At 42.1% G+C, this 27,882-nt stretch overlaps 3 protein-coding genes across 11 annotated transcripts in view; 1 reads left to right on the forward strand and 2 right to left on the reverse strand.

The window, feature by feature from the left end:
- Positions 1–5,175, forward strand: part of CUNH19orf44 (chromosome unknown C19orf44 homolog) — a 5,370-nt gene extending 195 nt beyond the window's left edge. The window contains exons 2-8 of the mRNA XM_026067188.1: positions 79–717; positions 965–1,322; positions 1,907–1,983; positions 2,380–2,854; positions 3,676–3,771; positions 3,900–4,066; positions 4,570–5,175. Of these exons, the coding sequence (XP_025922973.1) occupies positions 79–717; positions 965–1,322; positions 1,907–1,983; positions 2,380–2,854; positions 3,676–3,771; positions 3,900–4,066; positions 4,570–4,656 (1,899 nt within the window). The 3' untranslated portion in view covers positions 4,657–5,175. The remainder of the gene's footprint in view (positions 1–78; positions 718–964; positions 1,323–1,906; positions 1,984–2,379; positions 2,855–3,675; positions 3,772–3,899; positions 4,067–4,569) is intronic.
- On the reverse strand, positions 4,652–18,668 carry CHERP (calcium homeostasis endoplasmic reticulum protein). 8 transcript variants are annotated; one of them, XR_003253734.1, is made up of 19 exons: positions 18,568–18,668; positions 18,300–18,473; positions 17,643–17,824; positions 16,767–16,904; positions 15,914–16,065; positions 15,433–15,544; positions 14,986–15,075; positions 14,107–14,344; positions 13,581–13,759; positions 12,739–13,168; positions 10,445–10,683; positions 9,473–9,606; positions 9,094–9,180; positions 8,639–8,788; positions 8,440–8,556; positions 7,836–7,930; positions 7,062–7,247; positions 6,268–6,744; positions 4,652–5,809 (listed from the first exon to the last, which is right to left on the reverse strand). XR_003253734.1 is itself a non-coding variant. In XM_026067185.1 (18 exons), exons 1-18 carry the CDS (start codon positions 18,590–18,592, stop codon positions 6,187–6,189), a joined length of 2,733 nt encoding a protein of 910 aa, XP_025922970.1. In that variant the 5' UTR covers positions 18,593–18,668; the 3' UTR covers positions 4,652–6,186. The 8 variants fall into 8 exon arrangements, 7 of the variants coding, with proteins under 7 accessions (XP_025922970.1, XP_025922965.1, XP_025922964.1 ...); XM_026067185.1 differs by lacking the exon at positions 6,268–6,744 and having other exon boundaries at positions 4,652–6,224; positions 12,739–13,135; XM_026067180.1 differs by lacking the exon at positions 6,268–6,744 and having other exon boundaries at positions 4,652–6,224; positions 12,739–13,138.
- A 946-nt stretch (positions 18,669–19,614) lies between these two features.
- Positions 19,615–27,630, reverse strand: SLC35E1 (solute carrier family 35 member E1). Of its 2 annotated transcripts, XM_026067145.1 has the most exons (7): positions 27,545–27,630; positions 27,176–27,246; positions 26,638–26,775; positions 25,824–25,949; positions 25,051–25,296; positions 24,304–24,552; positions 19,615–20,190 (listed from the first exon to the last, which is right to left on the reverse strand). In XM_026067145.1, exons 2-6 carry the CDS (start codon positions 27,233–27,235, stop codon positions 24,319–24,321), a joined length of 804 nt encoding a protein of 267 aa, XP_025922930.1. In that variant the 5' UTR covers positions 27,236–27,246; positions 27,545–27,630; the 3' UTR covers positions 19,615–20,190; positions 24,304–24,318. The 2 variants fall into 2 exon arrangements, with proteins under 2 accessions (XP_025922930.1, XP_025922931.1); XM_026067146.1 differs by having other exon boundaries at positions 19,623–24,552; positions 27,166–27,246; positions 27,545–27,555.
- Positions 27,631–27,882: the final 252 nt, after the last annotated feature.

Here is a 27,882-nt window from a genome sequence, read left to right on the forward strand (position 1 = left end):
GCCGCGCCGCGCCGCCTGCCTCCGCCTCTGCGGGCTCAGCAACGGGAGCGCCCTCACTTTGCGTCCTCTTCCCGGCAGGGACACAGCGATGCTCTCCACAGGAGAACCACCGCGGCCGGGCGCGGCGGCCTCCCTCGCTCCCTTAGCGACCTTTCTGTGGATGACTCGGAGCTGGAGAAACCTGGAAAAGCGCCGTTGCGCCGCAGCAGATTCCTGAAGGCGCACGGCGAAACCGCACCGGAGAGCAGGTGGAGCCGGCCGTCGGGGAGCGCCGTGCCCGCAGCGAGCAGGCACCTGGCACAGGGCGCCCTGGGGGGCGCCTCCCACGCGCGATCGAGCAGCGCTCTGATGAAGGTGGCACAACTAGAAAGCAAAATCATGAATCGGAAAAAGCAGATGGACTTGCGGAACAGCGAGTTGGGCCAGAAACCTTCAGATGAGTCCTTCTCATCTGCTTCCAGTCGTGAACACAGTGCAAGAGGCAACAAATATCGGAAGAATTATGCTCCAGCCTGTGAAAATGTGACCTTCGGTAATGCCCATCATAAGGAAGATGAAAGCATCCAAAACCCAAAAGAGAATGTTACAGTTAAACAACAGCTTGGTCTGGATAGTGATGAAGAGGAAATGAGAGAATTGATGGAGAGCCCTTTGGAATTTTCTGGTAGAAATGAGAATCGGAGGGTACTTATAAGTGATTCTAAACAGGTGGAAAAGGTAAATACAGAATTTTCTGGATTGTGTATTTATATTWACACTTTTTGGAAATGGTCTTAAACTGGTAGGTCACTTTTCATTTAGATAATGCCAGAAACTAATTTTTAATTCTGCATTTGTAGCTGTTAATGAGTCAGCTTCCATTTTTAATTTATTAGGGTTTACCCATTGTAATTTTTTTTGCTTTTAGTGATCTACATACAGTAAATGATGTAATGCATACATTTTTTTTCATGCTCTTCAAAAGAGTGAGACTACAGTTTCATCAAGGATGCCTCTTCCATCTCATAAGGAAATTTCACTGGCAAAGCTATCTAAAKCACCTTCCTTTCACAGCAAAGACTCAGAGAAAAACATTTTTCTTGGAGTTAATTCACTAACACCTTCACCAACCAGCAGAAACTTGTCAGTGCTAAATAATGTGAGATCTCAATCACTGTCTTCTTCCGTGAAGGACAATAATGTAAAGATTACTCTGCCCAGAACAGGCAACATCAAGCAAAGCCACATATCACTTGGAAGTGATGGAAGTGAAATAAAGTCATTAGATGAGTTATTTTCAAAAGCAGCAGAGGCAGAAGATTCAACTAGCAGAAGCTCAAATGGTAACTTTTCTTAAATATTTCAGTTGTCTAAATAGACTTGGTATGAACGGCACAGTAGTAAACAGGGGCAAATACCCTCAGTGAAAGGATTCAGTAGTCTAATTTTACATAAGTCTAGGAAAGGAACCAAGGGGATTATGAGTTCATCTGAATGCTTCTTTTTTTTAGTGTAATATATTTGTATTTTTCTTGGGTTTCCATGTAGTGAGTTCAGTTTAATGATGCTTTCCTGAATGTAGAGTGATGACACTTGATTATCACATCAAAACAATTCCAGCATTTAAAATAGTTTTCATTCATGAGTGGGACAGTATACTAATGTATTTGAGTGAAAACAAACATAAATAAAGGACATCAAAAATCTCTTGAACTTAGTAGATCCACTTACAGGCAAAACTGGAAACTTTAGAAAGAGCTGTTGCTAAGATTAAAAAAAGGTTGACTTTTGCTTTTTAGTAGAACACCCTAGTTTTAAACTAGGAATATACTACCAAATTTTTTTTTCCACTTTTCTCTTTTAAGGGAAAGTGTACTGTAATTTTTGTGCTCTGATGCCTAGGTGACAATTTATCATTCAATTGCAGACTTCAGAGTGAATATCCTGAGCCTTGATGACTTGGCCTCAGATATCCCCAGTGAGACACCAGAATTAAAGCAGAAAGTAAGTAGAAATTCCCTAGTAGCTCATATTTCCATTCTGCCTTTGCTTGGTGCAGGGTGGATATTCTAAAATAACTACTCCTATTTTTTTCAGATGGACATGCCTCACTAGTTGTAGGGGTTAGATTAGGATTTTACAGTGTACTGAAAGCTGACCAAATTCTTGTGTGTGTGTGTGTGTGTGTGTCTTTGTGTTTCCTCAATAAATTGAACAAAACTGCAAAGTATGCAAAGTGACACATAAAAGCAGCATTTTTATTTCCTAATAAAGCAGTAGATAACTGTCAGTGATATGCTACAGCACAGATCAAGAATAATGGAAGCATAGTGTAGGTTATAGTTGATTCTCATAATGTTTCTTTTGCATTTCTTGTAAAGTTTGCCTTTTATTTTACAGTGGACAGACATTCAAATTGTCCAAAAATCAAACAGAGACCCCCCAAAAGATACATTCAACATGAAAAATGACCAAACCTCCCTTAAAATGACAAGTGCAGTAACTGGTATGAATGATGCATCTGAAGGGAATATTGAAAGAATYGTGACTGAAGCTGAAATCTCTGAGCATTTAAGTGAAGTTTCTGCAGATTTTCCTAGACACAGACAAGATTATATTGATCATGACGACAGAACTGTTTTTTCAGAATATTCTGAAGACTTTGAAAAGTCCCTGTCTGCAACAGACAGTGAATCTGTATCAGAAATGTCAGAGGAACATTCTAAGAGTTGCACATATTCTGGAAAAGASACATCTTCTTCAGCATCATCGCCTTTATTTACCAGAGACCGGCATGACCAGGTACACAGAGTAACTGTAAAGGAAACTGCAGTTCAGACAGTTGATTCTCCATTTACCTATTGCTGGTCAAAAAGTAAGTTCATGTTTAAATCAACATATTGCTCTATCCCATCTTGAGATTTTTATATTTTATATGTTGTTATTATTCAGTAGCTAGAGTTCTTAGTTCAAGTACTAACAGCCCCTAGCTGACATTAAATTAAAAACTTTCAAAAGCCTTTATTTGCTATCTGTGGAAAAGATGAGTATCGGACAACAGCACAACCTTGAACTGTTTTTTGCTAAAACAGCGTCTCCCAAGCAGAAACCCAGGAGGGTTGAGCTAATGTTACCAACGGGGCTTGAATAGACCATAGCAAAAAAATAGGGCTTGTACTAACCCAAGTAATAGCCTCAAATTCAGCATTTTTATGATATTTCAGTTAAAGCAATCTTCCACTGTAGAGGTGTTCTTGCACTGTATTTATTTCTTGGGAGAGTGCTATGGTCTAATTCACGAAACGCAGACATGCCCTTTAGCTATTTCTGAGGGGTAGCTCCTTCCTAGCCCTCTTTCTTTTAAAAGGAGAATCAGTAACAGCCACTTCTTGCTGCACTCAAGGAGACAAAAGGAACTCAGGTGTGCTTGAAAAGAGTGGCCTAGGGCCCTTATTTTCACTCTGTTTAGAGTTAGAAAAGATGTCTTCCAAAATGGCATGTGTTATGATCTTGAGGGATAAAAAAACTATGGAGGCCACAGCACTATTTCAGCATCATCTGGCTGACAGTTCCCTGTTGCTGGCTCTACCGATTTTCTGCAGAAGTCCCACAGAGGCTTCTGGTCATCTACTGAGTTTTAGCAACAAACCTTTTCACCCTCCAAACATGGTAATACTAATTTTATCCTCTACACAGCAAACAATTCTGCAGTACTTGGCCCAGCTGTAGGAAACAGCTACATCGATCCAGTACCTATTGCCAGTCATGTCATCAGCATGGATACAGTAGAAGGTACTGAAAAATACATTTCTTAGTATTGTTTTATTAAATTTGTATGCATCTAACACACTTGAATTGTTTAAAAGTTAAGGCCTGGCTTATATTTTATCACTAAAGTACACACTCTCCCTTCCTTGCAGCCTTGACAGCATACAGTCCGTCAGTTCTTGTTTTAAATGACATGTTAAAACAGCACTTGATGTTGACTCAACAGTTTGTAGAGAACATCCACCACCTTCACTTATCCCTTGTGGCTTCATTAGAGAACGAGCAGTTCCACTATCATACACTGGAAGAGGCTAAAGAGGTATTTATGATAGAATAGAAAGTAGCCTAGAGTAAGCGTGTATTTCTTACCAAACACTTCAGTATGTGTAGCAAAAATTATTTTCTTAGTGAATTAATCATTAATCAGAGAAAGTTCATATTATTAAATAAATTACTTCACAGTAGGAGAATACTGTTTTGCTTGTGCTCACATTAGTTGCAGCTTGGGAGTTTATACAGGAAAACAGACTGAGCTGAAGTCTCACTGTACGCCAGAGTTTTGCTTTTTCTGCTGTACCATCTAGCAGTCCACAAACGAGCAAGGCTCCTCCTAATGCTATAATAGCAGTATCAGTTTCTGTTGCTAGTACGGACAAGTGCAGGTATCTTGATATGAAGATTTATTATTTACCAAATACTGCAAAGTATTTATATTTACTATTTATTAAATAGTACAGAATATTAATCTACATTATTTACTAAACACGTCAGGGTATTTATCTACACAATAGATTTGTGTTAATTAACTTTGTTTTTTTGCAGTACATCAAGAATCACAAATCCCCATCTTTAACAATTGAGCAAGCACTTCAAGAAATTGAGAAAGCACAGGAGCAGAAACTGCTTTGACTCTTACTTTGTGAATTTACTAGAATTTACATTTACAAATCTCAAGGTGGAACAAGAAACCCTTTCAAACTGTACAGATAAAAAGATACAAACTATGTACTGTAAGGATTTGTACTAACTGCTCTGTATTTTGCTATACATAATTTATTTTCCTACATCTGAATTTTAACTAATGGACACAATACAGGGATAGCCAAGAGGCTTCAGGCAAATTAAGTCAGTGTTCAGCAGAAAGTAAACCAAGAAAACATTTCTCTAAAGGAACTGGGGTAAGTCATCATAGTAGAAGAATACTGTCCTGACTTTAGTGCCTCATTTAAACAGTGCTTATATAAAATTTAGCTTTGTTAAAGTACTACAGAACCAGACCTAAACACAAAATTAAGACAAATTCAATATAAGAGAGGCTTACAGCCAAAGTACTGGACTCCATTTACTCTGAAATGAGCCACCATTTTATTTTTATTAAAAAAAGTGTTTATTGGAAGGCAAAACAATAAAATTCACAAGTTGATAACATACAGGTGTTGTATGCTGATTCACAGACAGTTACAGTTCCACAACTACAGTAGATCTAGAACAAACTGATATTTCACCATATTAACTGAATGGTTTTGAGAGGGTTTCTGCTGTACAAACAGATGACTCTGGAAGAGGTTACCACCAAGCAGACCTCTGGAGTGGAAGTGCAGTGTAAGGACCTAACATCTTTAGCTGGTGGTCTCAAAACAGTTACAAAAGGTTTTTCTCATTTAGTTTAAAGGAAGTTTCCACGAATGTTTCATTGTTAGAAACTTGCAGAGCAGAGAAAACTGATTCTCTTCTATTGAACTAATTAGCTTTTATTAAAGGGTATATACAAAAATATAAAAAGCTTAAAGAATGTCTTCCATTACAAAGCATTGAACATCCTTAGAGCGCTTGAACATCTAGAACAGTTAACCCTCCYGTTCTGAACAGAGTTGTGACTGCAGCAGCTGGTGTGTAGGGGTGTTAAGTTGTATGGTAGGTTCTAACAAGCTTGCACAGTGCTCATAGGTCACCTGTACTGGAACTAGATGCTTCATTCCCCATTTAGACATTAGGATACGCTGCTAAGCATCAGTCTGACTTGATCCCAAGGCAGCACCCCTCCACTTCAAATAGAATTAACCTTTTGAGAGAAATAAACATACATTATGGAACTAAAGACATGGAACCATATCAGATAACATTTGTATTCCACAGGAATGAGTGAATCACAATTTTGGACCAGGGATAGCTTGACTAGGGTCTACTTCTAGTATAAAATGGCTAACTAATTAAAAAATTTTGCAAAATAAATGGAAATTCTTAAACTTGCTAGACATGTCATAAGTAATGATTGGCCTTTTTAAACACTAAACCACAAGTGTTGAAGTACATGTCATAGCTTTCATTTTGCACCCTAGTTTTAAAAGTAATTCATTTGTCACTTCCTCCAGACTTTAATCCGGATTTATACAAGTTTTAATGATCTGTAGAAGATGCAAGACATCTTTCTTCAGAGTCTTATTCGGGTGGTGGAGGGTCTTGTGTTTCACGCTTCACTGAAACAATAGGGAAAAGAGTGCTTACACATTCCACAGTTACCTAAGCTGGCTGAAGAGAAGCGTTTCATGGAATGAGGGCTTTATTAATAAGGAATTTTCCTTCCGGGCTTTTGTTTGAATCCATTTTATTAGGCAGATCTACTGCAGCCATAGGCAGAAGTGACTTCTCATTTGGCACGTCCAGTTTTTTCCTTTTAATTGGTGGTAAGTATAGTTGTCCTATGCAACTCAGATTCCCTGCAAAGTCTCATTCGAGGAATTCTCTTCACCATCTATTAAAAAGCACCTCCACTTTTTCTGAGCCTTTCCTGCAACTGCACTACATTGAATTCATTTCCAGCTCTCAGTTTGACAGAATACAGCAATAACGGTAGGAAACTTGGAGTTGGGCAGGGCAAAACAGCAAGCGTGGCCTAACTCCATTTAAACCACAAAGACCTCCTTCCTGCTTTGGCAGCCATCCAACCTGTGGTATTGCTCCCGCCATACGATCACACCTTTGTGATTGACCCTATTTCTTGAAGGATAAAATAAAAAGATAGAGGCTGTTGGTACTACAGCCAGACATAGCTTACATAGAACAGGCCAATTAAATTAATGTTTCAGAAATTAAATTATAATGTAAATAACCCCTGAAAAGGAAAAGTTGTGGGTTACTCAGAGTATATGTCTACTTACCTGGTGGTTTATTTTATTCATTATTTTAGAAAGAATTAAGAGTTATTAGTCTTTTGATTTGGGTTTACAGTCTACAGTGAAACCCTTTTTAAATAAGACAAAATCATTGTTAAATCTGCAAAGTTATTTTTAAATTGCTTAGTAATATTCACTTACATTCATCTCTGGCCTTCATGCGTGCAATAAATGAGTAACTTTTATTTCTTCGATAGTTTTCGTAAGGGTCATCTAATGCAACTCCCACTCCTTTATATTGATCCCATTTGTCTCGGATATCTCCTCCTTTAATTGGGTCCTGAATTCCTTGTTCCTTGGCTCCCAATCCACCAGATCCACTCCATCCTACAGAAAGGACACAACATTGTCTTCAGAGTTCTAATAATAAAAATAATAGTGTCCAAGATTGCACAGACAAACATTTTGGAAACAAGCTCAAGAAGCAGTTTGATACGGCAGGATGATACAGACAGCCTGAAACAACACACAAACTGTCCCATTTATTTCAAAAGTATTAATACGCAGTGATTTTGGGGAGCTTACAATCATCAGCACCGTCACTAAAAACTTTTAAGAGGGCAATGGGAGGAAACAGAGCAACAAACTAATCTTTCCAGCCAGCCCTGCAGATCTACACTATAGGGGGATGAAATACGTCAGACAGGTAAGGTCTCTTCAATACCAGGCTTCCGCCCTTGTCTTCCGTATCCTTCCCAGAAAAGCAACTGTCACCATTGCTCCATCTTCTGTATACTTACAGCTCGGAATATACTTACTCTGACCTTGGAATAGGAAGGTGTTGGAAGGGATCACGCTTAGGAACATCAGAGTAATTGTATCCAAGAGTTGGGTGCCTGATTTTGTTTCCTGGTTTGTGAAAGATTTTATTCAGGGAAAAACAAACAGTTAAAACGTTCAAGAACATTATCTTACCCATTTTCACTAGCATTTGATGGCCTTTATTTTCTTCTCCAAGTCTTGATTCTGGTATAGGAGGTCCAGAACTGGACCCCAAACCAGCAGAAGAACTAAGGAAATAAAAAGAATGTATTAGCCAGAAGAAATCAAACTGTTCTAACACAATGAGAGATGAAGGTCATTCAAGTTCTGTTAAGCATTAACATCCAGTTTAATCCCAGCCTCACTAATAAACTATAATTTAATATGAAGTTATTAGATTATGGAGTTATGGGTGCCAGAAACACTCTACCTGCACCTAGTACAAGGTATGTCAAACACCATGGTCTTCCTAACACGCAGTGTACTGAGAGGAGTCTTCCTCCTTTTTATGAAGGCATGAGAAGCCTTCATAGCTACATAGTTTTTGTTACAACAAATAGCCACAAGTGAGTAACTTCGTTCTCTGTATATATAAACACATACAGCATGCAAGTYATGTTCCTAAATCTGCTTGCCATCTTCTCTTTTGTCATATTTGTTGAGATGTTTAATATACCCAGGTTATGAGAAAAACATCTTTGATGGTACATTTCTGAACACACCAGGTAAAAAGAGAAATAAACAAACAAACGCTTACGGAGGAGTGGGACTGCGAGACCGGGACCGGCGCCGCCTGCCTGGCGAGTAAGATTTCGATCGTGACCTCGACCGTGACCGCGAGCGGCTATGAGAAGAGCGGGACCTGCTCCGGCTTCTGGAGAGGGACAGCACATGAGATCAGATGCGCAAATTACAGAGCAAATCTAGGGTTCCTCATTCAGCCCACTGCACTGTACCTGGACTGAGACCGTGAATAGGATCGTGACCGAGAGCAAGAGCGAGATCGTGACCTTGAATAGGAGCCAGATGATTTTGAAGATCGTGAATTGGACCGGGAGGATGAGCGACCTCGGCTTTTAGAGCGACTGCGAGACCGAGAAGGCCCACTGCATAGATAGAAGAAAAGAAAGTCCAGTGAAACTCCTAGGAGATGCATAAGAAATGCAAATACACTTTTCATCAAGTTCAGATTACACATGGGCACTGTATTTCTGCAGACAATCTAGTGAAAACCTGACAGCGTGGCAAGAACTATTTCCTACAGAGTAGACAAAAATTCGAGCAAGTTAAAATTCAGTGATTCCATCAGCCCACCGCTGAACAGATATTCCCTAAGTATTCAGTCTAATGTATTACGAGCACCTTCCAAATGAACAGCACGTATCAGAGGGCAGCAGACAGGATCACTCACCTATTTCTCTTCTCCTGACCTTTCCTCCGCCTCGCTCTCATTTTAGCTCTGAAGAATTCATACAGTCCATTCTGCTCCCAGCCTTCACTGCAATAAATCAACCACACAGAACCGATATCTGTGAAAATTCTACTTTGGTCAATGGAGAAGCTCAGCATTTCCCCTAGATTTTGTAGGGAACAGAGGACCTGGGCCAAAAGGTCTCACACATCTCAGTGTAAGATCAAACAGTGTGTGCAGATTAAAATAAAACAAGAGCACTCATTTTCAGCATTAGTAGAACCAAGACACAGGCGAAGGAAGAGAGAGGCACTTCTTTGTTTCAGACAGCTTCTTAGGGCATTTTCCTTACCATATTGTTAGCTATACCTACTCTTACCTGTTTCTAGGCCTGTCATGAGATGGTGGACTATAAAATGCCTCAACCGCAGCCAGTAGTCTCTCACTGGGGGGCATTGGGGGTGGAAGACGTATATCTTTAGGATCTAAAGGTTTATACTCATGATCTTCAAGCTGCCGGAAACAAAACAAATTACATTCGTGTCATGTGTCATGGGGTGGCTACCTGAAGAGATAAATATAGATTTAACTGTGTAGGGACCTCACAATTCATTATTGGATAAAAATATGGTCCAGAAATAAGGATTCTGCAGATGACCCAATGCTTTCTTGTGCTGTCACTACCATTTTGATTTCTATGGGATAAGCCAGCACTACACCTGTTGGAGCATTAAATGGATCGCCAGGTAGACAAAATGCAGTTCTCATCTACCCACCTTTGGGATAACAGTGCCTGAATGGAAACCTGGCAAAAGCTGGTGTATGCCGAGAGTAATACAAAGTCGGAGATGGAAGAGACCTATCTGTTCATCTCAAACACAGAATGCAGAAACGTATATACCCCCAAAGAAGCTGGTATCCCCAAAGAGCTGAACGTTTCCCGTTCCCTGTTGTTCTTTGTTTGTGTGCATCACATTAGCGTTACAAAAAATCTTTATAGAAAGAATTCTGAATACCAGAACTATTGCACAGTGGCCACACCAGGTCCCTCTGCCCATCTGGAAATCACTGGGCACTACTAGTTTCTAAAACATAGGTAAGATTTTCAAGAGCACACTAGTCATTCATATATATGAACTCCATTGAATTTCAGTGGGATGCAACACTTGAAAATGTTACCGTTTTCACTAGCTGTTCCCCCCGCTGATGTAAACCCTGCAACAACTTTGTCTGACAGCTGCTGCGTGGAAAGATTTGAAATCATAAATGCCCATGTTAAACTGTTCCTAAAACTAACCATGGGATTTCAGTCTTTTAATCCTACTAGTCAGGGCCCATTTCAAGCACTTACTTTCACAAGCGGAGCCATAAGTCCAGCAGGAAGGTCAAAGTAGGGAACATTTGGCACCAGGCTGGGATCATCATGGTTCATGTGAGGGGGGCCTTGTCGCCGCATGTGAGGAGGCTGCCCGTTAAATCCATGCGGTGGAGGCCCGAAATCAGGGTGCTGGGGCCCTCCCCAGGGAGGATGCTCGCTGATTCCAGGATGAGGCAATCTGTGACCAGGGTGATGATGAGGAGGACCAATTTCTGCACAGAGCAGGAGAGTTAAGGAGTTTTATTTTAGCTTTAGAGAAAGGAAGGCAATCAGAGAGAGGTACTTCAAACAGTGCATTTATCCTAAAAAAAATATAATCATGCTACCTAGAGCCTTGAAGATCAAGAAAAGGAACAAAACAGAAGAACCAGAACTGGTTACAGGTCCAAATCCACAAAAATCTTGCAGCATACCTCTCTCTCTGGCTATAGCAACTACTCTCAGAACAACAAGAAACTTTAACCCGAGCCACTGTTGGCTTTGGAACATACTGTGGTCAAGAAGTACTAAAACAAAAATATTCTCAGGAACAAAAGGTTTTAGATGCAGCAGGGCAGCTACCAGCATGCTCTTATTTCTGAAGCCTGAACACACAACCACGGCTTAGCACCAGCATAAGAGATCTGTAATTAGTTCTGTCTCTACACCAAACCAGCGTACATAAATAAACAAACATGACAGAAATTAACTCACATGAATAGGTGACAAGCAAATACTTTGTTTAAAGGGGTGTTTTGAGAAGAAGCAGAGATAATATTCCGTTAAAATAGAGAAGTGAACGACATCTGCCCAGTCACTGATGGATGAACCATTTGCCACGAACGCCAGCATACCCTGCTGAGCATGAGCTCACTACACAGAGAAAAAGGGTAGCCTGGAAATCAACATCCTCCTCGGGAGGACTGAGGGGTTTTCGGGAGGAGCCTTTACAGCCACTGCCCAATCTTCAGCCAGTGCTGTTTGATTCATCTTCAGCAGAACTTCAGCATAGTCTGAGCCGTCTTTGCTTCGTTGCTTTACTGATTTTAGCCACCTGTTTTAGCAGATCCTCTCCTCCAACAACTTTACTTGAAGCAACAAACGATCTGGGTCACCACTACAACCCAAAACACAGCACCTTTTCTGAGCTTAGACCTTAATTCCCCCAGGACAAGAAAAGCTGTTCTCCCTACTCACTAACATAACTCTGTCAAAAGAACATTACAGTTTGTTTTTCTTTAAAAAAAAAAAAAAAAAAAGTTTCAGAAGTTAATCACAATTCTAAATACAGAAGCTCTAATTCATTGGTTTTCAGCCTTTTGGGGACTTGTAGAACTGAGAATCTTTTAAGCTTAAAATAGCAACTCCTACATTGCCATTTTAAGCTTAAAAATGGCAACATAATTGCTTCTTAAGTGACTTGTCATAGGGAACCACAAGGAGCTTTAGACTTTATGTTGACAACAATCATTCTAGATTAATCTTAACTTCTGAATGTGAAACAGAAACTAAATCGGGGCAGAACTATATCAGACTTCTGAGGAAGCCTGCAGCCAAATCCTAGCCACAAAGGCCAGGCAAGCAGTCCACTGACAACGCTGTCAGGCTTCCCCACGTTCCAGCAAGAGGGCACCCCAACCACGAAGGGAGGGAAGGAGAACTGGAGATAAGAATCATTTCTCCAGACCCTACTGAGCCACGCTTTTGCTACAAGACATTAACGCAGGTTTAGAGGCTCTTATGGTAAAAATATAAGGAAACCAACGTCTCTGCACGGATGAATGCATGCTCAAGAGCAAGTGCTTCCAGCCTGTTTTCCCCTAACTTCCTCTATCCATGAAAGATCTAGCTGAAGAGTCCTCATCTACGGCCTGAAATGCAGGAAATCAAACCTGCAGGCAGGGACTGTTTCTCACCTCTGAGCTTAAAATTTTAAAAATGAAATAAATACTTGCAAAAGGAGCATCCAGGGAGATGTGTTAGCATCCAGATACTGCAAATAGAAGGGGAACCGTTTCAGAGATATGCTGACCTGAGTTTGGATTGCAGTTTCTGGTTATCCACATCCTATTAGGGAAGGCAGGCTCAAAAAGCAAGGAAGCATCAAATTCCGCACGTGCTTTGTACCGAGTTATGTAGCAGCAACTTCCCAAACCCCCAAACTCATCGTTGCTCAGGAAAACCACACTAGTCCTCCAAGAATAAGCCGTCACCCCAAAGAACTAAATAACTTTGCAACGGCAATCAGCATTGCAACACAAGAAAACCTGCCCTGGTACACACTTTACCTTGAGGAAAATCCCCCTGGGGGTAATCAAAACGATGAGGATAAGGAGGCCTTTCAAAGGGATGGCGAGGTGGAAAATCATCCTGCATGAAGCGAGGTGGGAAGCGGTTGAAATTATGCGGATGCGGGGGCTGGTTGAATTGGGGATGTTGCTGATGTGGAGGAAATGGGCCTCTGAAGTGAGGTGGCCGCTGCATTCGAAATGGAGGTTCCCTTTGACCCCCACCCCATGGAGGCTGCTCGTGCTGGTTGTTCCACGGTGCTTCAAACTGGTTGTTCCAAGAAGGATCCGGCTGGTTGTTCCAAGGCGTCTCTCGCTGGTTGTTCCAACCTTGATCTCTCTGTTCGTTCCACATTCCTTCATGGTTGTTATTCCACGGAGGACAATGAGGGGGTCCCTGCTGGTGAGGGCAAGGAGCCTGGTCATAAGGCTATAAAAGTAAAGAACGTAATAAAAACAGTCTACCTTTTAAAGCAAATATTGCCTGAAACTGCAGACAATACGCAGAGGGGAGAAGGATTCTCCAAACACAAGGCCTGAACAACTGCAACTTCAGAGAAAGAACAGGAAAAGATCAAACTGCCACTGAACTGAATGGCACTGTACTCTAGAGCGTGCTTCTTGTTGTTCTGCTTGTTCACAGAGAAACTGTGGTAGGTGACAAATTGTGAAATGCAATTTATACCTTGCCTTCAGCTGTGTTCCCAATGAGAAAATTTGGGATCTGAATCTGGAGTTCTAACACTTACAGCTTTTACCACCCTTCCACAGCCAAGGTTATCTTTCTGAATAGGTGAACTTCCATCTCCCTCTATACTTTGTTTCAGAGCCGTGTTTAATACCTGTTGTTGACCCCAGGGTGCAACAGGGTGAGGCTGGTCAAACCAGGGTGGTTTATTTGGAGGAATCTGATCATGAGATCCAGGGCCACGCGGTCCACCAGAGGCAGGATCTTGCACTCCAGACCCTGTAGTGTCATACTCTGTAGAACCAGCCAGAGGCAGCTGAGATTTACCATCRTCTGAAAAAGAGAGGAGAAAGTTATAAGCATCCAGGTCGCAAGCGGTTACTGAAACACCAGCACACCTACAGCAGACCTACAGCTTACTCCATCTGAATTTTCCCGCATATGGTCGATACTCGGCAGAAATCTGCTACCGGGAGAGAGGATTTTTGATCTCAGTTTAAAATGTGCATCTTTGGTTCAAACTGCACCAACTGCACCAACTGCAAGCCTCCAGGCAGCTTTAGACTTTCGCCTGAAACAAACCAGCAYAGCACAGTAGCTCACTACTAAAAAAAGCAGTAAATATCTCACAACGTTGCCACCCACTGACTTCTGCCCAGGTCCCCAGAACAGGTTAGTACCTGCTTGCGTAACTGGAACAGATGGCGGAGCGGTGGTTGGTGCTGCTGTGGGGGCCTGAGGCGGCGGTGTTGATTTCACCTCATTCTCTAGTGGTGGTATTTGTATTTGTTGCTGCTGCTGCTGCTGCGTTAAACTGTTTACAAATTCTTCATGTTGAGTTTTCAAGTTCTGTATCTGCTGCTGAAAGGCTACCTGTACAGGCTGTACTACCGTTGCATATTCAGTGATCAAATTTGCCTGAGAAAATCAGATAAATTAAGAACGTTTTCAGAAAGTTAAAGCAGTAGCTGAAGCAGCTGTCCTGGCTGCTCACTCAGAATCTCCTATATCATTCTCCACCCCCTCCCAAGAAATACATGAAAATGCAGCATAGTCTGTTGGCAGAAAAACCTACTCACACAGTGAATCTATGTGAAAATCTACAAAATGTTCTCTGCAGGTTAAAATCTGCTGTCTGTATTAAAAGCTAGCTTTCAAGAACAGCTAAAATCAACAGCATTCATTATTAATGCTAAAAATGAATAGGTCCTGCTGCCACAGTAATTTGTATGCTTAGTACGTACAATTTTAAGTTATGGTTTTCTTTAGTTTCTCTTTTACCAACTATTCATTGCCATAAAAAGGAAAACAAGCTGTAAAATATGGATTTGCATTTGAACTACCACAATGCAGTCACTGGGAACCTTCTGGGATTGTATCAGCAGCCAGATTACTGAACGTTTGAAACAACAAGGTTATGTTTTACACTATTTTTGTAAACTTTTGTAAAGGACTTCAACATGGAAAAAACGTTTACACTTCAAAAAAGAAACATTCCTAAATTTGTTCTCAAATATTTATATAAATAAGGAAAAGGTTACTTTTCTTTTGTGGCTAACCTGGTACTGGCCAAGTCCAAGAGCTGGGCTCTGTAACTGCTGAATAATTGATTCATCAAAGTACCCATTTTTCTCCCACAGCTGGAGAAGCTGCATAAATGCAAGAGCAAAAGGTTGTTAGAAATGATGAACAATAAAAGAAAAATGAAGGCACAGCATTTTTATGCCTCTAGCTTTGTCAAAAGGCCTAGGATTTAGTCACTTGTCTTTGGAACCACCGAAGACTCAGAAGCATCCATCATCATGATTACTTTTAAATAAAGTCCAAGTGCTTTTTTTTTTGCTTTAAAGTTCTAGTTCAAACATGAATTCAAGTACATCCCATGACAGGAAGAAGACCATACTAGAAAAATCTCAGCGGTCCTCTTCTGTCCTTATATTTGTGAATTTGCCTAGCACTAACCTAAGGAAGCAAAACATACAGTTAAACCAAAACCAGCTACTCACTCTGGCAATCTTCTGTTGCTTATCCTCCTCCACTGCTAGGAAACTGGTACAATATATAGGCACAACCACCTTCTGCAAAGCAGCCAGAAGATCTCGTGCTTGCTTCCGCTGGCTTCAAAAAAGGAAGCAGAAGAGTTATTGCCTTTTACTAGAACACTAACAGCACTGTAACATTCAATTCCTCCTAACCTGCACTGTACTAAAAGTAGGGGATTCACATAAATACAGAGAGAGTTCTTTACATTTTTACTGTACAGCCTTATCTGGAATAAACACACACAAAGTAGATAAAGGCTGAATATAATTATTAAAGCACTGGATCTTTGTTTGCACCAGTTACAAACATCTTAAGGCAGCTGCTAAAATAATGAATATATATACTTTAAAAGGTGACTAGTCCAACTAAGAATGTCTCTAGCAGAGAGAGACTTCACCAAATTAATCAAAATAGCAAACTGGAAAACACAATTTTAATTCTTACCAGTGATGCAATACATCATTGATTAAGTAGATTAAATGTAACCGCAGCTCAAAGTGAGCTCCTTCTGCTGTTATACGGTTTCGCAGGTGCCCAGCCATCAGCTCACAGTGTGCAGGAGACTTCGCGTTACTAAACATCCAGTTTTTGCCAGCCTTAGAAAATGAATTTTAAAATATTTTAAGTTAGTCTGATGTGTTCATATCCTATGGACTTCCTAAAACTGGAATAACTGCAAAAAGGCAAATTTTCAGTAACAGCTGTCATTACATGTACCATACAATGAAACAATAAAGTTGCTATTTTTAACCATACAGTCTCAAAATTCAAGTTGTATTTAATCTACAACACCAATAAATAACAGTTCAGATTTAGATCACTTAACTTACGCGTTCCATGATCAGGCTTAATTTTTCTTGCCTATTTTTGGGGTAATTTCTGTCCTATTTCTTTATAATCAGTAGTTGCTTTAAACCACTTTATCCTAAATCCCAACGCAGTGTTAAAATTGGTACCCCAACACATTTCAAGTTAGGGACTGATCTCTTCTTTTTCATTAGCGTAAGCTGACCCCCTCCATTCCCTCAGTTTCCTGGGAAGAACCTCTCCTCCGATTTATGAACCGACTTCATGCTCTGAGCAGCAGAACACAAGCAAAGTATTCAATGCATGGAGTCACCAACAGCTAACAGAAGAAAAAGCAATTGTGACCGGAATGAAAGCCCTCCGATTGCCTTTTGTACAAGTAAGGCCCTATACATCCTTCCTAGTGTTGCATTCGTAGTTTCATAGTAGCATATCACCTGCAAAGACAGAACAGAACTGATATGCAAGATATGCAAGGATGTTTACTTACTGAGATTGCATCTTTTGTACACGTGTCAATTATTGGCTGCAACAAGTTGTCAAATTCATTCATATCTAACTGAGTTTCCTCTAAAACCTTCTGCATTTGTTGCTCAATAGCAAGGGCTACTGCTGATGTAACTTGTTCCTGAAAAAAAGGGAATTACATTACATCCAATATTCTTTTTAAGAACTAACCTGATGTATCCCTGTTCTCTTAACCATAAGTAGTTATCTCAAAGACCAAGACCCTTGACATGTAATGTGACCATGTATAAATATGTTTCAATTGGTTGTTTTTGAGAAGAGAAGACTCTTCTCACTCTTCAGGAGAAATACTGTTCATTTCCACCTCCTAAATCTCTCCATCATGAAACAACTGATAACTGCAGCCAGCTGCTAAATGCATAGCACAATCCACACGAACTCCCTTTCTCCAGGAACTCTTCAATTTGGTACCTCTAAAAACAAAATGCAGTCTGTAAAACAACTAAATCAAGTACACTGTGCCATCCCACCCCCAATCAGAATTCACCTTAGAGTACTACAAGCTGGAATGTCTTGCAATTCTAGCAAGCTGCAGCATCAAATAAAGGTTAGAGCAGTCACAATTTATGCCACTCTGTGCAAGCCAACAAGGGTTTTCATTGCAATTAATAAATTGTTTTATCAAGGATAAAACTTATAAATGCATCGGATACATCTCTTCTAAGGAGATTATGGCAATTGCTACAGAACACGAACAAGCAAAGCAATACTCCCTCTTTCTGCTCACCAACAAACAGAACCACCACCACCACCACTAGGCAGAAGGAAGCCTTCCTCTCCCCTTTCACAGCCACTGGCAGCCTACAACAAGCCAGGTGACTGCTTATGCTAAACCGACCTGTCTCATAGCGAGGAGATGCTGCTCCTGCTGCTGGAGGTTCCACTGACTCTGCTGGATAAGCTCCTCCACTGAAGGAGTTCCCTGAGGGGCTGGGATAGGTGCAGCCGGTGGGAGAGACGGTTGTGGCAGTGGTTGGATCTGTGCAGTGGCCTCAATATCCTGACTTTGCTTGCACAACACTGTCAGGGAAAGTAAACTTTTGAAGTAAGCATCAAAGAGAAATCTGCTACCACCAGCCTACAGGTGAAAACAGTGCTGGTTCCAAAACAGACCTGCAATTTCTGCTGAAGTGTTTAACATGCAAATGAAAATCAAGGAGCCGAGGGCGGATGGTGGGGTGGGAAGAAGGAAAGCCGGCAGCGCCTTGCACACGTTCGGGAGGAACGATGCCAACTCAAGGCCTGCTCCTGGGAGCGGCAGCTGCGGTGGGCCACGCCGCTCTGGAGGGCGCGACGGCCTCCCTACCCAAACCCCCCAAACGGGGGGGTGCGAAGAGCCGTAGGCGGGGCTCGGCCAGCCGCCTGGGGCCGGGGGGGCAGGAGGAGGCTGCGAGCGGGGCCGGGAGGGGGAAAGGGGCGCCGGCACCCGCCGGGGGGGGGGGGGAGGCCGGAGCCCGCCGCGGCCCGGCCCTGCCCGCCCGCGGGCCGCACTCACGCTGCTGCTGCTCCAGCGCCAGCTTGTACTTGTAGTAGCCGTAGAAGTCGCCGCCGAAGAGGAAGGAGAACTTGGGGTTCTCCTTCTGCTTCTCCATCGTCATCTTCTCGAACTCGGGCCCGTTCCGCGCCACGAACTGCGCCAGCTTGTCGATGACATTCCGCAGCTCCTGGTCTGCGGGGAGGCAGCGCCGTGAGTCCGCGCCGACCCTGCCGCCGCCGCCGCCCTCCTCCCCGCTCCCCCCCCCGCCCCCCGCGGCCGCGCTCACCGTCGGGCGGCAGCGGCATCTCCATGGCGGCGGGACAACGGGGCGCCGCCACCGCCGCCGCTGCTGCTGCTAGGCCTCACCGAGCGGAAGTGCCGCGAAACGCYGGGCGGCAGGCGCGGCCGCGCTTTACGGCGCCGTCGCTATGGAGACGGCGGGCGGGCGGGCGGAAGCGGCGCAGGGCACGTGCCGCCACCATCGCCATCGCCGCCGCCATCGCCGGGCCGTCGGGCCGAGGAGCGCCCGGGCCCCGTTCCCAGCTCCGCTTAAAACACCGCGTCCCGAAGGCGATGCGGTTGCCGGCAGCGTGTTCTTCAGCGCCTGCGGAGATCCCTCACGGCAGCGCTGAGGCCGCCCGCAGCACCGGCGTCACGTAAAAGGGGAGCAGGGACGCGCAGGAGGACAGGCCAATTAACTGCACGCGTAATCGCTAAGGAAAGAAAGCGCAGGTGCTGTGAAAGGACATGCAAGTAATTTAAGCGCCATTGCCTTCCTCTGAAGTGACTTGCGCTTTCATTTATGCAGTTAAAGCAAAAATGCTCAGAYCTTGCCTGCTCCTTACCTTAGCTTTCCTTTTGCACCCGAGTTTCCAACTTGTGATGGAGAAGTGTTTCATTGTCTTTCAAAACGGGATTAAAAATACATCACRTTTACATACATGTTGGCTTCTGGAAGCATCCCTTCGAAGGTAACATACCGATTTGTTCGGCTTCGCACCCTAGTTGGGAGGTACAAGGCAAGGAGAGAATTGCTCAACTCTCTCTACCTTATTACGCAACTTTAGAAAAACACTTGAGGACCARTTTATGAGAACTAGAGACCAAAAACTCAATGCGGGGCCCAAATCACTTGGGTGTTATTTAACATATTAGAAAAACTGAACTTATAAATGGAAGTGATCATCTGGGAATCACTAGAGGCCAAAGGCAAACCCGAGTATCCTAACACTTTTATTCGGTGCTCACCTGGAGCTGTGATCACTCTCTGAAGTTTTCAGCATTACATTACACTTCACAGTGTTTCCAGTCACACAGATAACAGCCAAAGACATCCTCACAAAAAGGTAGAACTTTTTATTCTTAACAAGATATACCATGGAGACCCCACTATATTATCTACAGAGTATAAAAACTCAGAAAGAAAATGGATGTTTGCATGTATCCAGATACAAATGAAAACAAACAAACAAACAACACACACCGAGTCTGGGCATGATCCTACATCACTCTGCAGTCCTGGAAAATAACACAGACCCCAGAAGACCAGATTAAATTTTAGCTCACACTTAAAAGTAAGAAACTTTTCAAAATTCGTAACGCTGCCCTCTACCCCAGCAAAAACATCTGTGCTTTGCACGTTGGAGCCCAGGCAGCCATCCTTCAGGATTCTGTGTTCCGCAGCAAGAGTTTATCCATAAAGTGCCCCGAACCCTACAGTGACCAGACAGAGGTGTCCACCAAAACCATCTGAACACTCTTTACTTTGGACAGGAAGGAGTCCCAGTTTATCCGAAAGTCACTAATGCAAAATTTTCCCGTCATCCCATACAGGAACACCAGCTTCAGGAGTAACGTGGACAGGCTGGAGAGGTGCATCACAGGCAACTGGACGAAGAAACATCCTGAACTTCACAGAACACAATTGAAATAAGAACAGGAAAACAATACAAGAATGTGCATTTGCGTAAGTGCCAGATTTCATATGCTAAGGGGTTGGTTTTTTTGTTTTTTTGCAGGTTTTTTTTGGTAAAACCACCCATATTCACATCAACCAATAAAGTACCAATATAAACAAAACAAAAAAGGATAGGTGGTGACTGCCACCTGCGTATTTGCACTGAGTATCTACGTAAAACATCTGTGATCTCAGGATTTACAGATTGTTTTACCAGCCTGTACCATCACCACAAAGTTATCTCAGAATTATTTTTAACAGTTTACAACATGTTTCAGAAAYGGAAGCCTTAGAAAAACAAAACTCTATTTATATTGCACCTTTTTCACAAATAGCTACACGGCAGAATTTTTTTCTGCTGCAAAATGCTACATCAGAAAAATGCGGCTTAGAACACACATTAGAAAGGAAAGGTCTTGAGTTTCAGGAATCAGCATGAGTTGACCCAAAATTACCAACACTAGTTTTACAAATCACCGCACTCCTAAGTATTGCYTCAATTTTATTTAGTATTTAGGTATAAAAGAAAAAAAAGGAGCATTTTACCAAATGGAAAAAATGCTCTAATCACTACTGGGTACTAAAATTGAGTCTGAAGGGGAAACATTTTCAAGAGATCGTCAAAGAGCACCAAATACTCTAAAGAACTATTAGCAAAAAACCCACACGTAGTGGGGAGAAATTGGTTTCTCTCACACTGGTATTTCTAGAACTACCCAGGACTGTTTTGGGAAGAATTTCCCAGTTTCGTGATGTATTTACATGTACGTTATAAATGCACAATGGAAATCAAAACATTTCTAAGGATACCAGCAACAGTGTCCTAACACTAGTTATGGCATCCAAATCATGCTAGTTCTAATCTAAGTAAAACATCCGGTAATGTATCACACCCATAGAGCAAAACAATAATCTGATTTCTCCCAAGTGGCCATGACTACTAATGTATGGCACTCCCAAAACGTCCTGCAAGTAAAAAAAAAAAACACAAACCAACCCCTAAACTTTGATTTAATAAGAGGGTCATTATACACGATTGTCTAGATATGCCCTTTTTATTCCAGTATTTCCATACTTTCTACAGATCTATGTACATAGTTAAATACGTCATTAATTTACAAACCATGTTAAAACAAATGTTTCACTTTGCCAAACAAGATCTTGCAGCTGTCCAAGATCAAAATATATATTACAAGAATATCAGAAACTTTCTTTACCTGAATGTGGGCAATATTGCTTAAGGACTTAGATTCAGGTATTCAGCAAAACCACCCATCGTAACTGATTCACTTAACCGTTTTAATTATATACTCTGTTGTACAAAATTATCCCCATTGACCACAGAGCTGATCTAGAAGAGCAGGAATGCTGTCAGGCAGTCTCTGGGGAAGAAGCCTTCCTCACCTCCCTCTCTGGGTCCTAAATGGGATATCCTATTTTGAGTGGGTCCCCTTTTGCTCCGCACTAAGTATGACAGCTTTGTTTCGGACATACGGCAAGGCTGCAAGCCCAAACTGGACCTGGGGCAAGGCATTTTCAACAGAAAGCCCTCACCTGCTGCTGTACTCTCGGYAGAAGAAGCAGGGTCAAAGACCTGCCACAGTTAAGTGTGCAGTGCCGGCTTTCTCAGAAAGGAGTCGCAAAAAGATCAGGCTACGTCCCTTAGAAAATAAGCCATCTATATATATTTAACCAAGCCTCCGATCTGTGAGTAAGGTGTGTGGAGCTTTATTCGTCTTCTAAGGAATAGCTCAAGTTGTGTACACAGATGTTACAGTGGTACACAAACCAGAAAAAGTTCAGATTAAGTCATAGGACTTCTGCACATCCCTATGGCCCCCACTGCTACTGTTTATTGGTATTTGACCCCCCTTTGAGATAGGGAAGAATTGCCGCCCATTTCCCAAATGGGAAACCGAGGCACAAAGAACAAGATCAAGCCTTTGCAGGAGTCTAACGGGTTCCAGCTAGCTCCCTTGGAAAGCAGCTGGACACCTTACTTCAGCCCCTCTTAAAAAACTCAGCCTAAATGTCTCATCCTAAAGTCAACAGTCTTTTGCAGAGCCAGAATCTAGTCCAAATCCAGAAGCCACAAGATCCTTTTTACATTTACGCAACAGCACTTAAATATTGGGAAGCAAGCCTTAGAAATACAAATTTTGCACTTTCCCACATTAAAAAAAAAAAATTAATACTGGAATAGGCAAAAGCAATTTCATATGAACAAATGCTTTTCCTCACAATCTTTTTCTTGTCAATCAGGTTTGGGAATAATTTATTCAGATTTTCTAAGCTAAAAGCCCAAGTTCTATGCCAACATGAACAGATTCAACTCCAGCAAAGTCAAGGAAGTTTTGCTCACGGACATTAGCAGCATATTTAAACCATCTCTAAAGTTTCAGAAGGACTGTTTCCTCTTTTGGACTGCATCACGGAAGGCAGTCTACATTACTACCTCCATAGACAACCAAAAGAATGAGATCAGGTTGACTTTGCACTTAAAAATAAAATCTTTAGTATCCAGAAAAGAGTCAAATCATCATTTCACTTCAAGGAAACAGTCATTTTTAAAGCATTAAATAAGTAGAGGGAGTGTTTTGTACAGCACCACACCCTAAATATTGTCACCGGTATCTAATACCTCTCTAGTAAAAACATAATACCTATGCTATCAAAATCTTACTATACAACAGCTTTACTGTTCAGGAAAGAAGGCCCCTAAAATCTTCTTTGCTAAAGGAGTAATAATAATCTGGTTCAGCAAAACCAAAGTTCAACTGGTTTCATTCCTTTCATGCACAAATGCGGTATCTGACACACAACCGTTAACTTGTCTAGAATTAAGTACCTTCATTTATGCTAACTGAATCAGTACTTTTTTCCTATAAATTATATATTTACTGCTGATTCAAAATATTTTTTCTTAACAATTCAAGCTAGGGGAGGTGCAGGAAGAGAGAAGGATATAAAATTTAACTTCCTTCAGCTGAAAGTAGAAGTCAGGCCAAATGCACGCAGCAGCTCCAACAGTGCTCATTAAGAAAGTTATAAAAACAATTAGGGGCTAAAAAGAGACTTAAGAAACAATTAAGAATGATGATTATTCAAATCCGTGCATTCATAAAATATGAATCAAATAAAGGAGCATAATTTGTGCATAAAACTGAGAAGAAAACACCTTAAAACTTTGAATTTTTAAGCCAACACAAGACTTTTGTAAGAACAGGTGTGAAGCAAGTAAAAAAAAAATCATATTGTTCCAAAAACTTTATTTGTCAAGGTGTTTTCTGTATTGCCAGGGAAGAGCAATGTCTGAAGTTACAGGACTACATTATTCAGAAAACAACGATGATCTTAAGCTCTGTTTTGTTTGTTATCTACAGCAACTGGGACAACAGTGATTTTAGAAAAAAATGGTTCTCTATGCCTGAGAAAAGATTATTGAAGGGATCAATCTTTCTACTGTCTACCCTTTCAGAAACACTCCTGGTTTGTCATCAAAACCTGAAGGCATAGGCACAGAGGTAATTAATACCCACATGAAGTTTTGTATTTGCTCAAGATGAATTCGAGTCTACCTGTCCGCAACTGATATACATAAGTCATTTCTCCTCAAACTGACAGCTCCTGATAACCAGAAGTGCACATAGTTTCACTTTTTCTGAAAATTTCACCTAAATATCATTAAAATACATATCAGAGAACAAATTAAAGGTGATGTTGTTAGCATGGAAACAAAGTACTGGCCACAGTTTAGCTGCCAAAAGAATAATCAATTGACAGACTCCAAAAGGAGCAGTGACAGCAGATATTTTGCACCGAAGTTTTGTATCTGCATTTCACGACAATCTCTGTACAAGAGCTACACTGTGCATTTAGTTCCAGTGTCAGATCTAAGTATTTCATGTTTAAAGATCTGCTTAGCAGAAGTCAAAGGTCTGTACCACTTTCACTACACATGCATCTTCCCTTCTGCAAAACCTGTACAATAAAATGGCTTTACATTCATGGATGTACTAAAAGTTTCTGATAATGTTGGGGACACTTTGATATCACAGTCTATACCTGTTTGCCAGGATTCTATATATCAAAACGATTTAAGTTGTAGGTAGTTGGATAGTTTTGCCGATTATACTGGAAGTGGTCTGTTAAGACATTGGCTCGACCATACTGATAGTCTCCGTGTTGTGCAAATGCCGTAAGTCCATTCTGAGACTTTTCAGGAGTGTTTCGATGCCGGTCCAAATTCACAAGGTCTCCAGTTGTAACCGGAAGTAGCTGCTTCTTTGCCTCTTGATTTGCATCATATTTTGTCTGGGAAAGAAAGAAAGAATGTTTTTCTTGGATTATCAGCTAGCATATTCACATACCTAGAAAGAACATGCACTTTTACAATTATACCATAATCTATGCTTGTTAGAATCTTAAAGTATTTCTGACTCACAATAAAAATCTCATTCCTCTGATATACCAAATCAGTAAGTCTCCGTTTTGCTCAAGAGATTTGAGTATTTACTGCCCAGTCTTAATTTCTCAACAAAATATTAAGATCAAAATATAAGTTCACTAGAGATCTAACAACTGGCCTGACCTGAGCACCTGAGTACTTTGCTAAGTACTGAGCTTAGGTGATGCATATACCCTCCTCTGCAAAGGAGTTTTATGCCACGCATTCTCCATTTTTATTCTGCTAATTGTCAACTTGTTTTGGAAGAAATAATTCAAAGCTACTAGACATGAGCACTGCATGAAAACTATTGTTCCAGGTGGGTTTCCTGAAAAACAAAACAAAACACCAAATCCGCCACTTACCTTGTTATATAAGAACACCCCTAAGATAGCTGTCATCATTCCAAGGACATTGGTGCTGGTAACTGGATTTCGAAGCATTATAAGGGAAACTGTGATGACCATGATCCTTTTCGTGGCATTTGCAACTGAGTARCTTAACGGGCTGATCAGGTTAAGAATACTGAAGGCAATGACATTCTGGGCAAAATTACAGAATCCACTGATTATAAGCAGCATTAAAGTCCAGGACCAGTGAGACATTGTGCTCTGCCATAAAGACAAACATTACAAGAAAAAAAGTTTATCTCAGGTTTCAGATAAGAGACAAAGAAACTTTCATACAGAAACATGGATCTAACGTGTCACTTCTTACCTGCTTTTTGATAGGAACAGCATTTGCAATTTGTCTAGAGTTAAGAGGCTCAATGTTACATTGTGCAACTGCTCTTTATGAGAAAAGATCTCTCTACACACTTGCAATGTGCATTCTAGTATGCTACAAGTTATTCCAAATAACTTGGAATAACTTTTCAGAGCTCCTGTCTCCAGTTGCTAATTTCTGGGACTTGTGCCGCCACGTAAGCTAAGTCTCCTAACCCTGACACGAACTCTTATGATAGACACTATGCTATCATTTTTATATTATTTTGTGAAACAGTTCTTAGGATGTTTCACAACAGTTCCTTCCGTGCTGACAAGGAACTACACTGAAACGCACTTTTTTAGTCTGGGTAATTTTTTTTTCTTTTTTTAAATAGAGAAGAGATTCCCAAATACATTTGCCAAAGACTTACCAAGTCATTTTCTACTAGGAAGGAGGAAAGATCTACCAAAACCCACGTTGGGATCATGAAGAACACAGCATGGCATCCGAGTATGTTCAGCAACCGAAGATGATGTATTCGGGAATCTCTTAACACCTGATGAAAGACATCATAAACATCTTTTCTTCGATTACTGCCCACATATTACCAGAGATTCAGGAACCATGTAACAGTAATGATTTCAGACAACAGACATATGTGCTATGAAAATAAACAAATACTGTTGCAGTGTGAATTTCCGATAAAGATGACTGAAGCAATACAGATGTCTATTTGAAAAACAATGATTTCTTGACTGGTAACTCTCTCAGCATTAAGATAATGATACATTTACAATGCTGTACAAACCAGAAATCATTTTATAACTAAATACATTCAAGACACACATTTTAACTTTGCCTTTCTGTTCCAAAGATTTCAAGTAGTGGCCTGTGTTGACACTGACTACAAAGAAAGGATCTGATACAGCAAGACATGTAGAAGCTTTCAAATGAATTGTTAAACTTAAGCACTATCTAACTGTCAGCAGAGGCAAAAAAATTCCATGCTAAGGAGTAAAGAAAAGGCTCAAGATAAACTCTGAGTTCTGGCCAATTTTCAGTATAACACTACTGTATGTAGGAAGAGCCGTAGAAAACAAGCAAACAAAATAGCYAAACATTATTTTGTGATCCTTTGACTATAAAGCACCACTGTAAAAAGGGGGGGAAAAAAAATCTGTACTGGAAAATGTCCTCTGAAGGATGTTGTTACTGACTAATAGTAAGAATAGTAGAACTATTACCTTCTTTGAGAAGATGTTCTGGAGTGAAAAACAAAGCGTAGCAGCAAGAGCACTGATGAGTCCCCACATGTCAAAAGAAAGTTCAGTGACTGTGGCCAGTAGGACACCACTTATGATGGGGATTAGAGACAAGTATACCTGAAAGGGAAGCAGAGAAGAAGAGCTGACATCTCCTAAGCGTTTCACTTCAACAGAGTTTGTGTGCACTGTGGATTTGGGGGGATGGAGAGGGAAGAATACAGCAACAGAACCGGGGATCAACTCCGACACTGCTATGGCTTAGGAAACTAAATGATTACAGCACAGACCAGAACAATCCATGTACACACAGGAGAGCATCACCTCGCTCACTGCATTTAGACAGGTTTTCTTTACGTTCACAGTAACGAGGAGAGGAACATRTAAAAGTTCTGCAATCCTGTAATCTACATCACAAAATTCACCCAGGTGACCAAAACCAGAGCTTTCCTCAYGCCAGCCAGCAAAGCACGACACGGACACCAGCAAGAGAAGAAACCATCAGCAAACCTGTCCGCACCTTCGTCGTCTGCTTCTCCTTCATTATGATCCTCGACAGAAGAACCACCCATATCGGCATCGTCGCTTTCACTGAGAACGGGAAGAAAGTTTCAGCGGGGACGCGAACATCGGCTCAGCCGCGTTACCCGCTCGGGGCAGCCGGGGAGCACGGCGCGTGGGGGATCAGATCCGGCCCCACCAGAGCCACAACCTCGGCCCACGCAGGGCCACCCCCTGCCCCGGCCACAACCCAAACACACACCGGGCCCCGGCACACAGCACCGGGCACCCCCAAACACACACCGGGCCCCGGCACACAGCACCGGGCACCCCCCAAACACACACCGGGCCCGGCACACGCCACCGGCCCCCCCCCGCCGGTCCTCACCCGTGTGCGCGTAGGAGACCGGGACCCTCCAGAGCGAGACGTGGGCGGACACGGAGGCGAAGTACTTGCCGAAGGCGAGCGGCAGGATGTAGCGGGGGTAGGCGCGGGGCGGCAGCTGGGCCGGGCCGGCGGGCGGCACCCGCCAGGCGCGCAGCAGCGGCGGCAGCAGCCCGCACAGCCCCAGGATGTGGAAGAGCGAGACGGTGACGGGCCGCGGGAAGCCGCCGAGCAGCAGCTTGTTCACCACGTTGCCGCCGGCGCTCAGCCCGTACCAGGCCAGGCACAGCGCCGACACCCGCGCGCCCTCGCGCAGCGCCGGCCCGCGACCCCGCCCCGCC

The sequence above is a fragment of the Apteryx rowi genome, unplaced genomic scaffold, assembly GCF_003343035.1.
Source record: "Apteryx rowi isolate R43461 unplaced genomic scaffold, aptRow1 scaffold_254, whole genome shotgun sequence".
Lineage (NCBI taxonomy): Eukaryota > Metazoa > Chordata > Aves > Apterygiformes > Apterygidae > Apteryx > Apteryx rowi.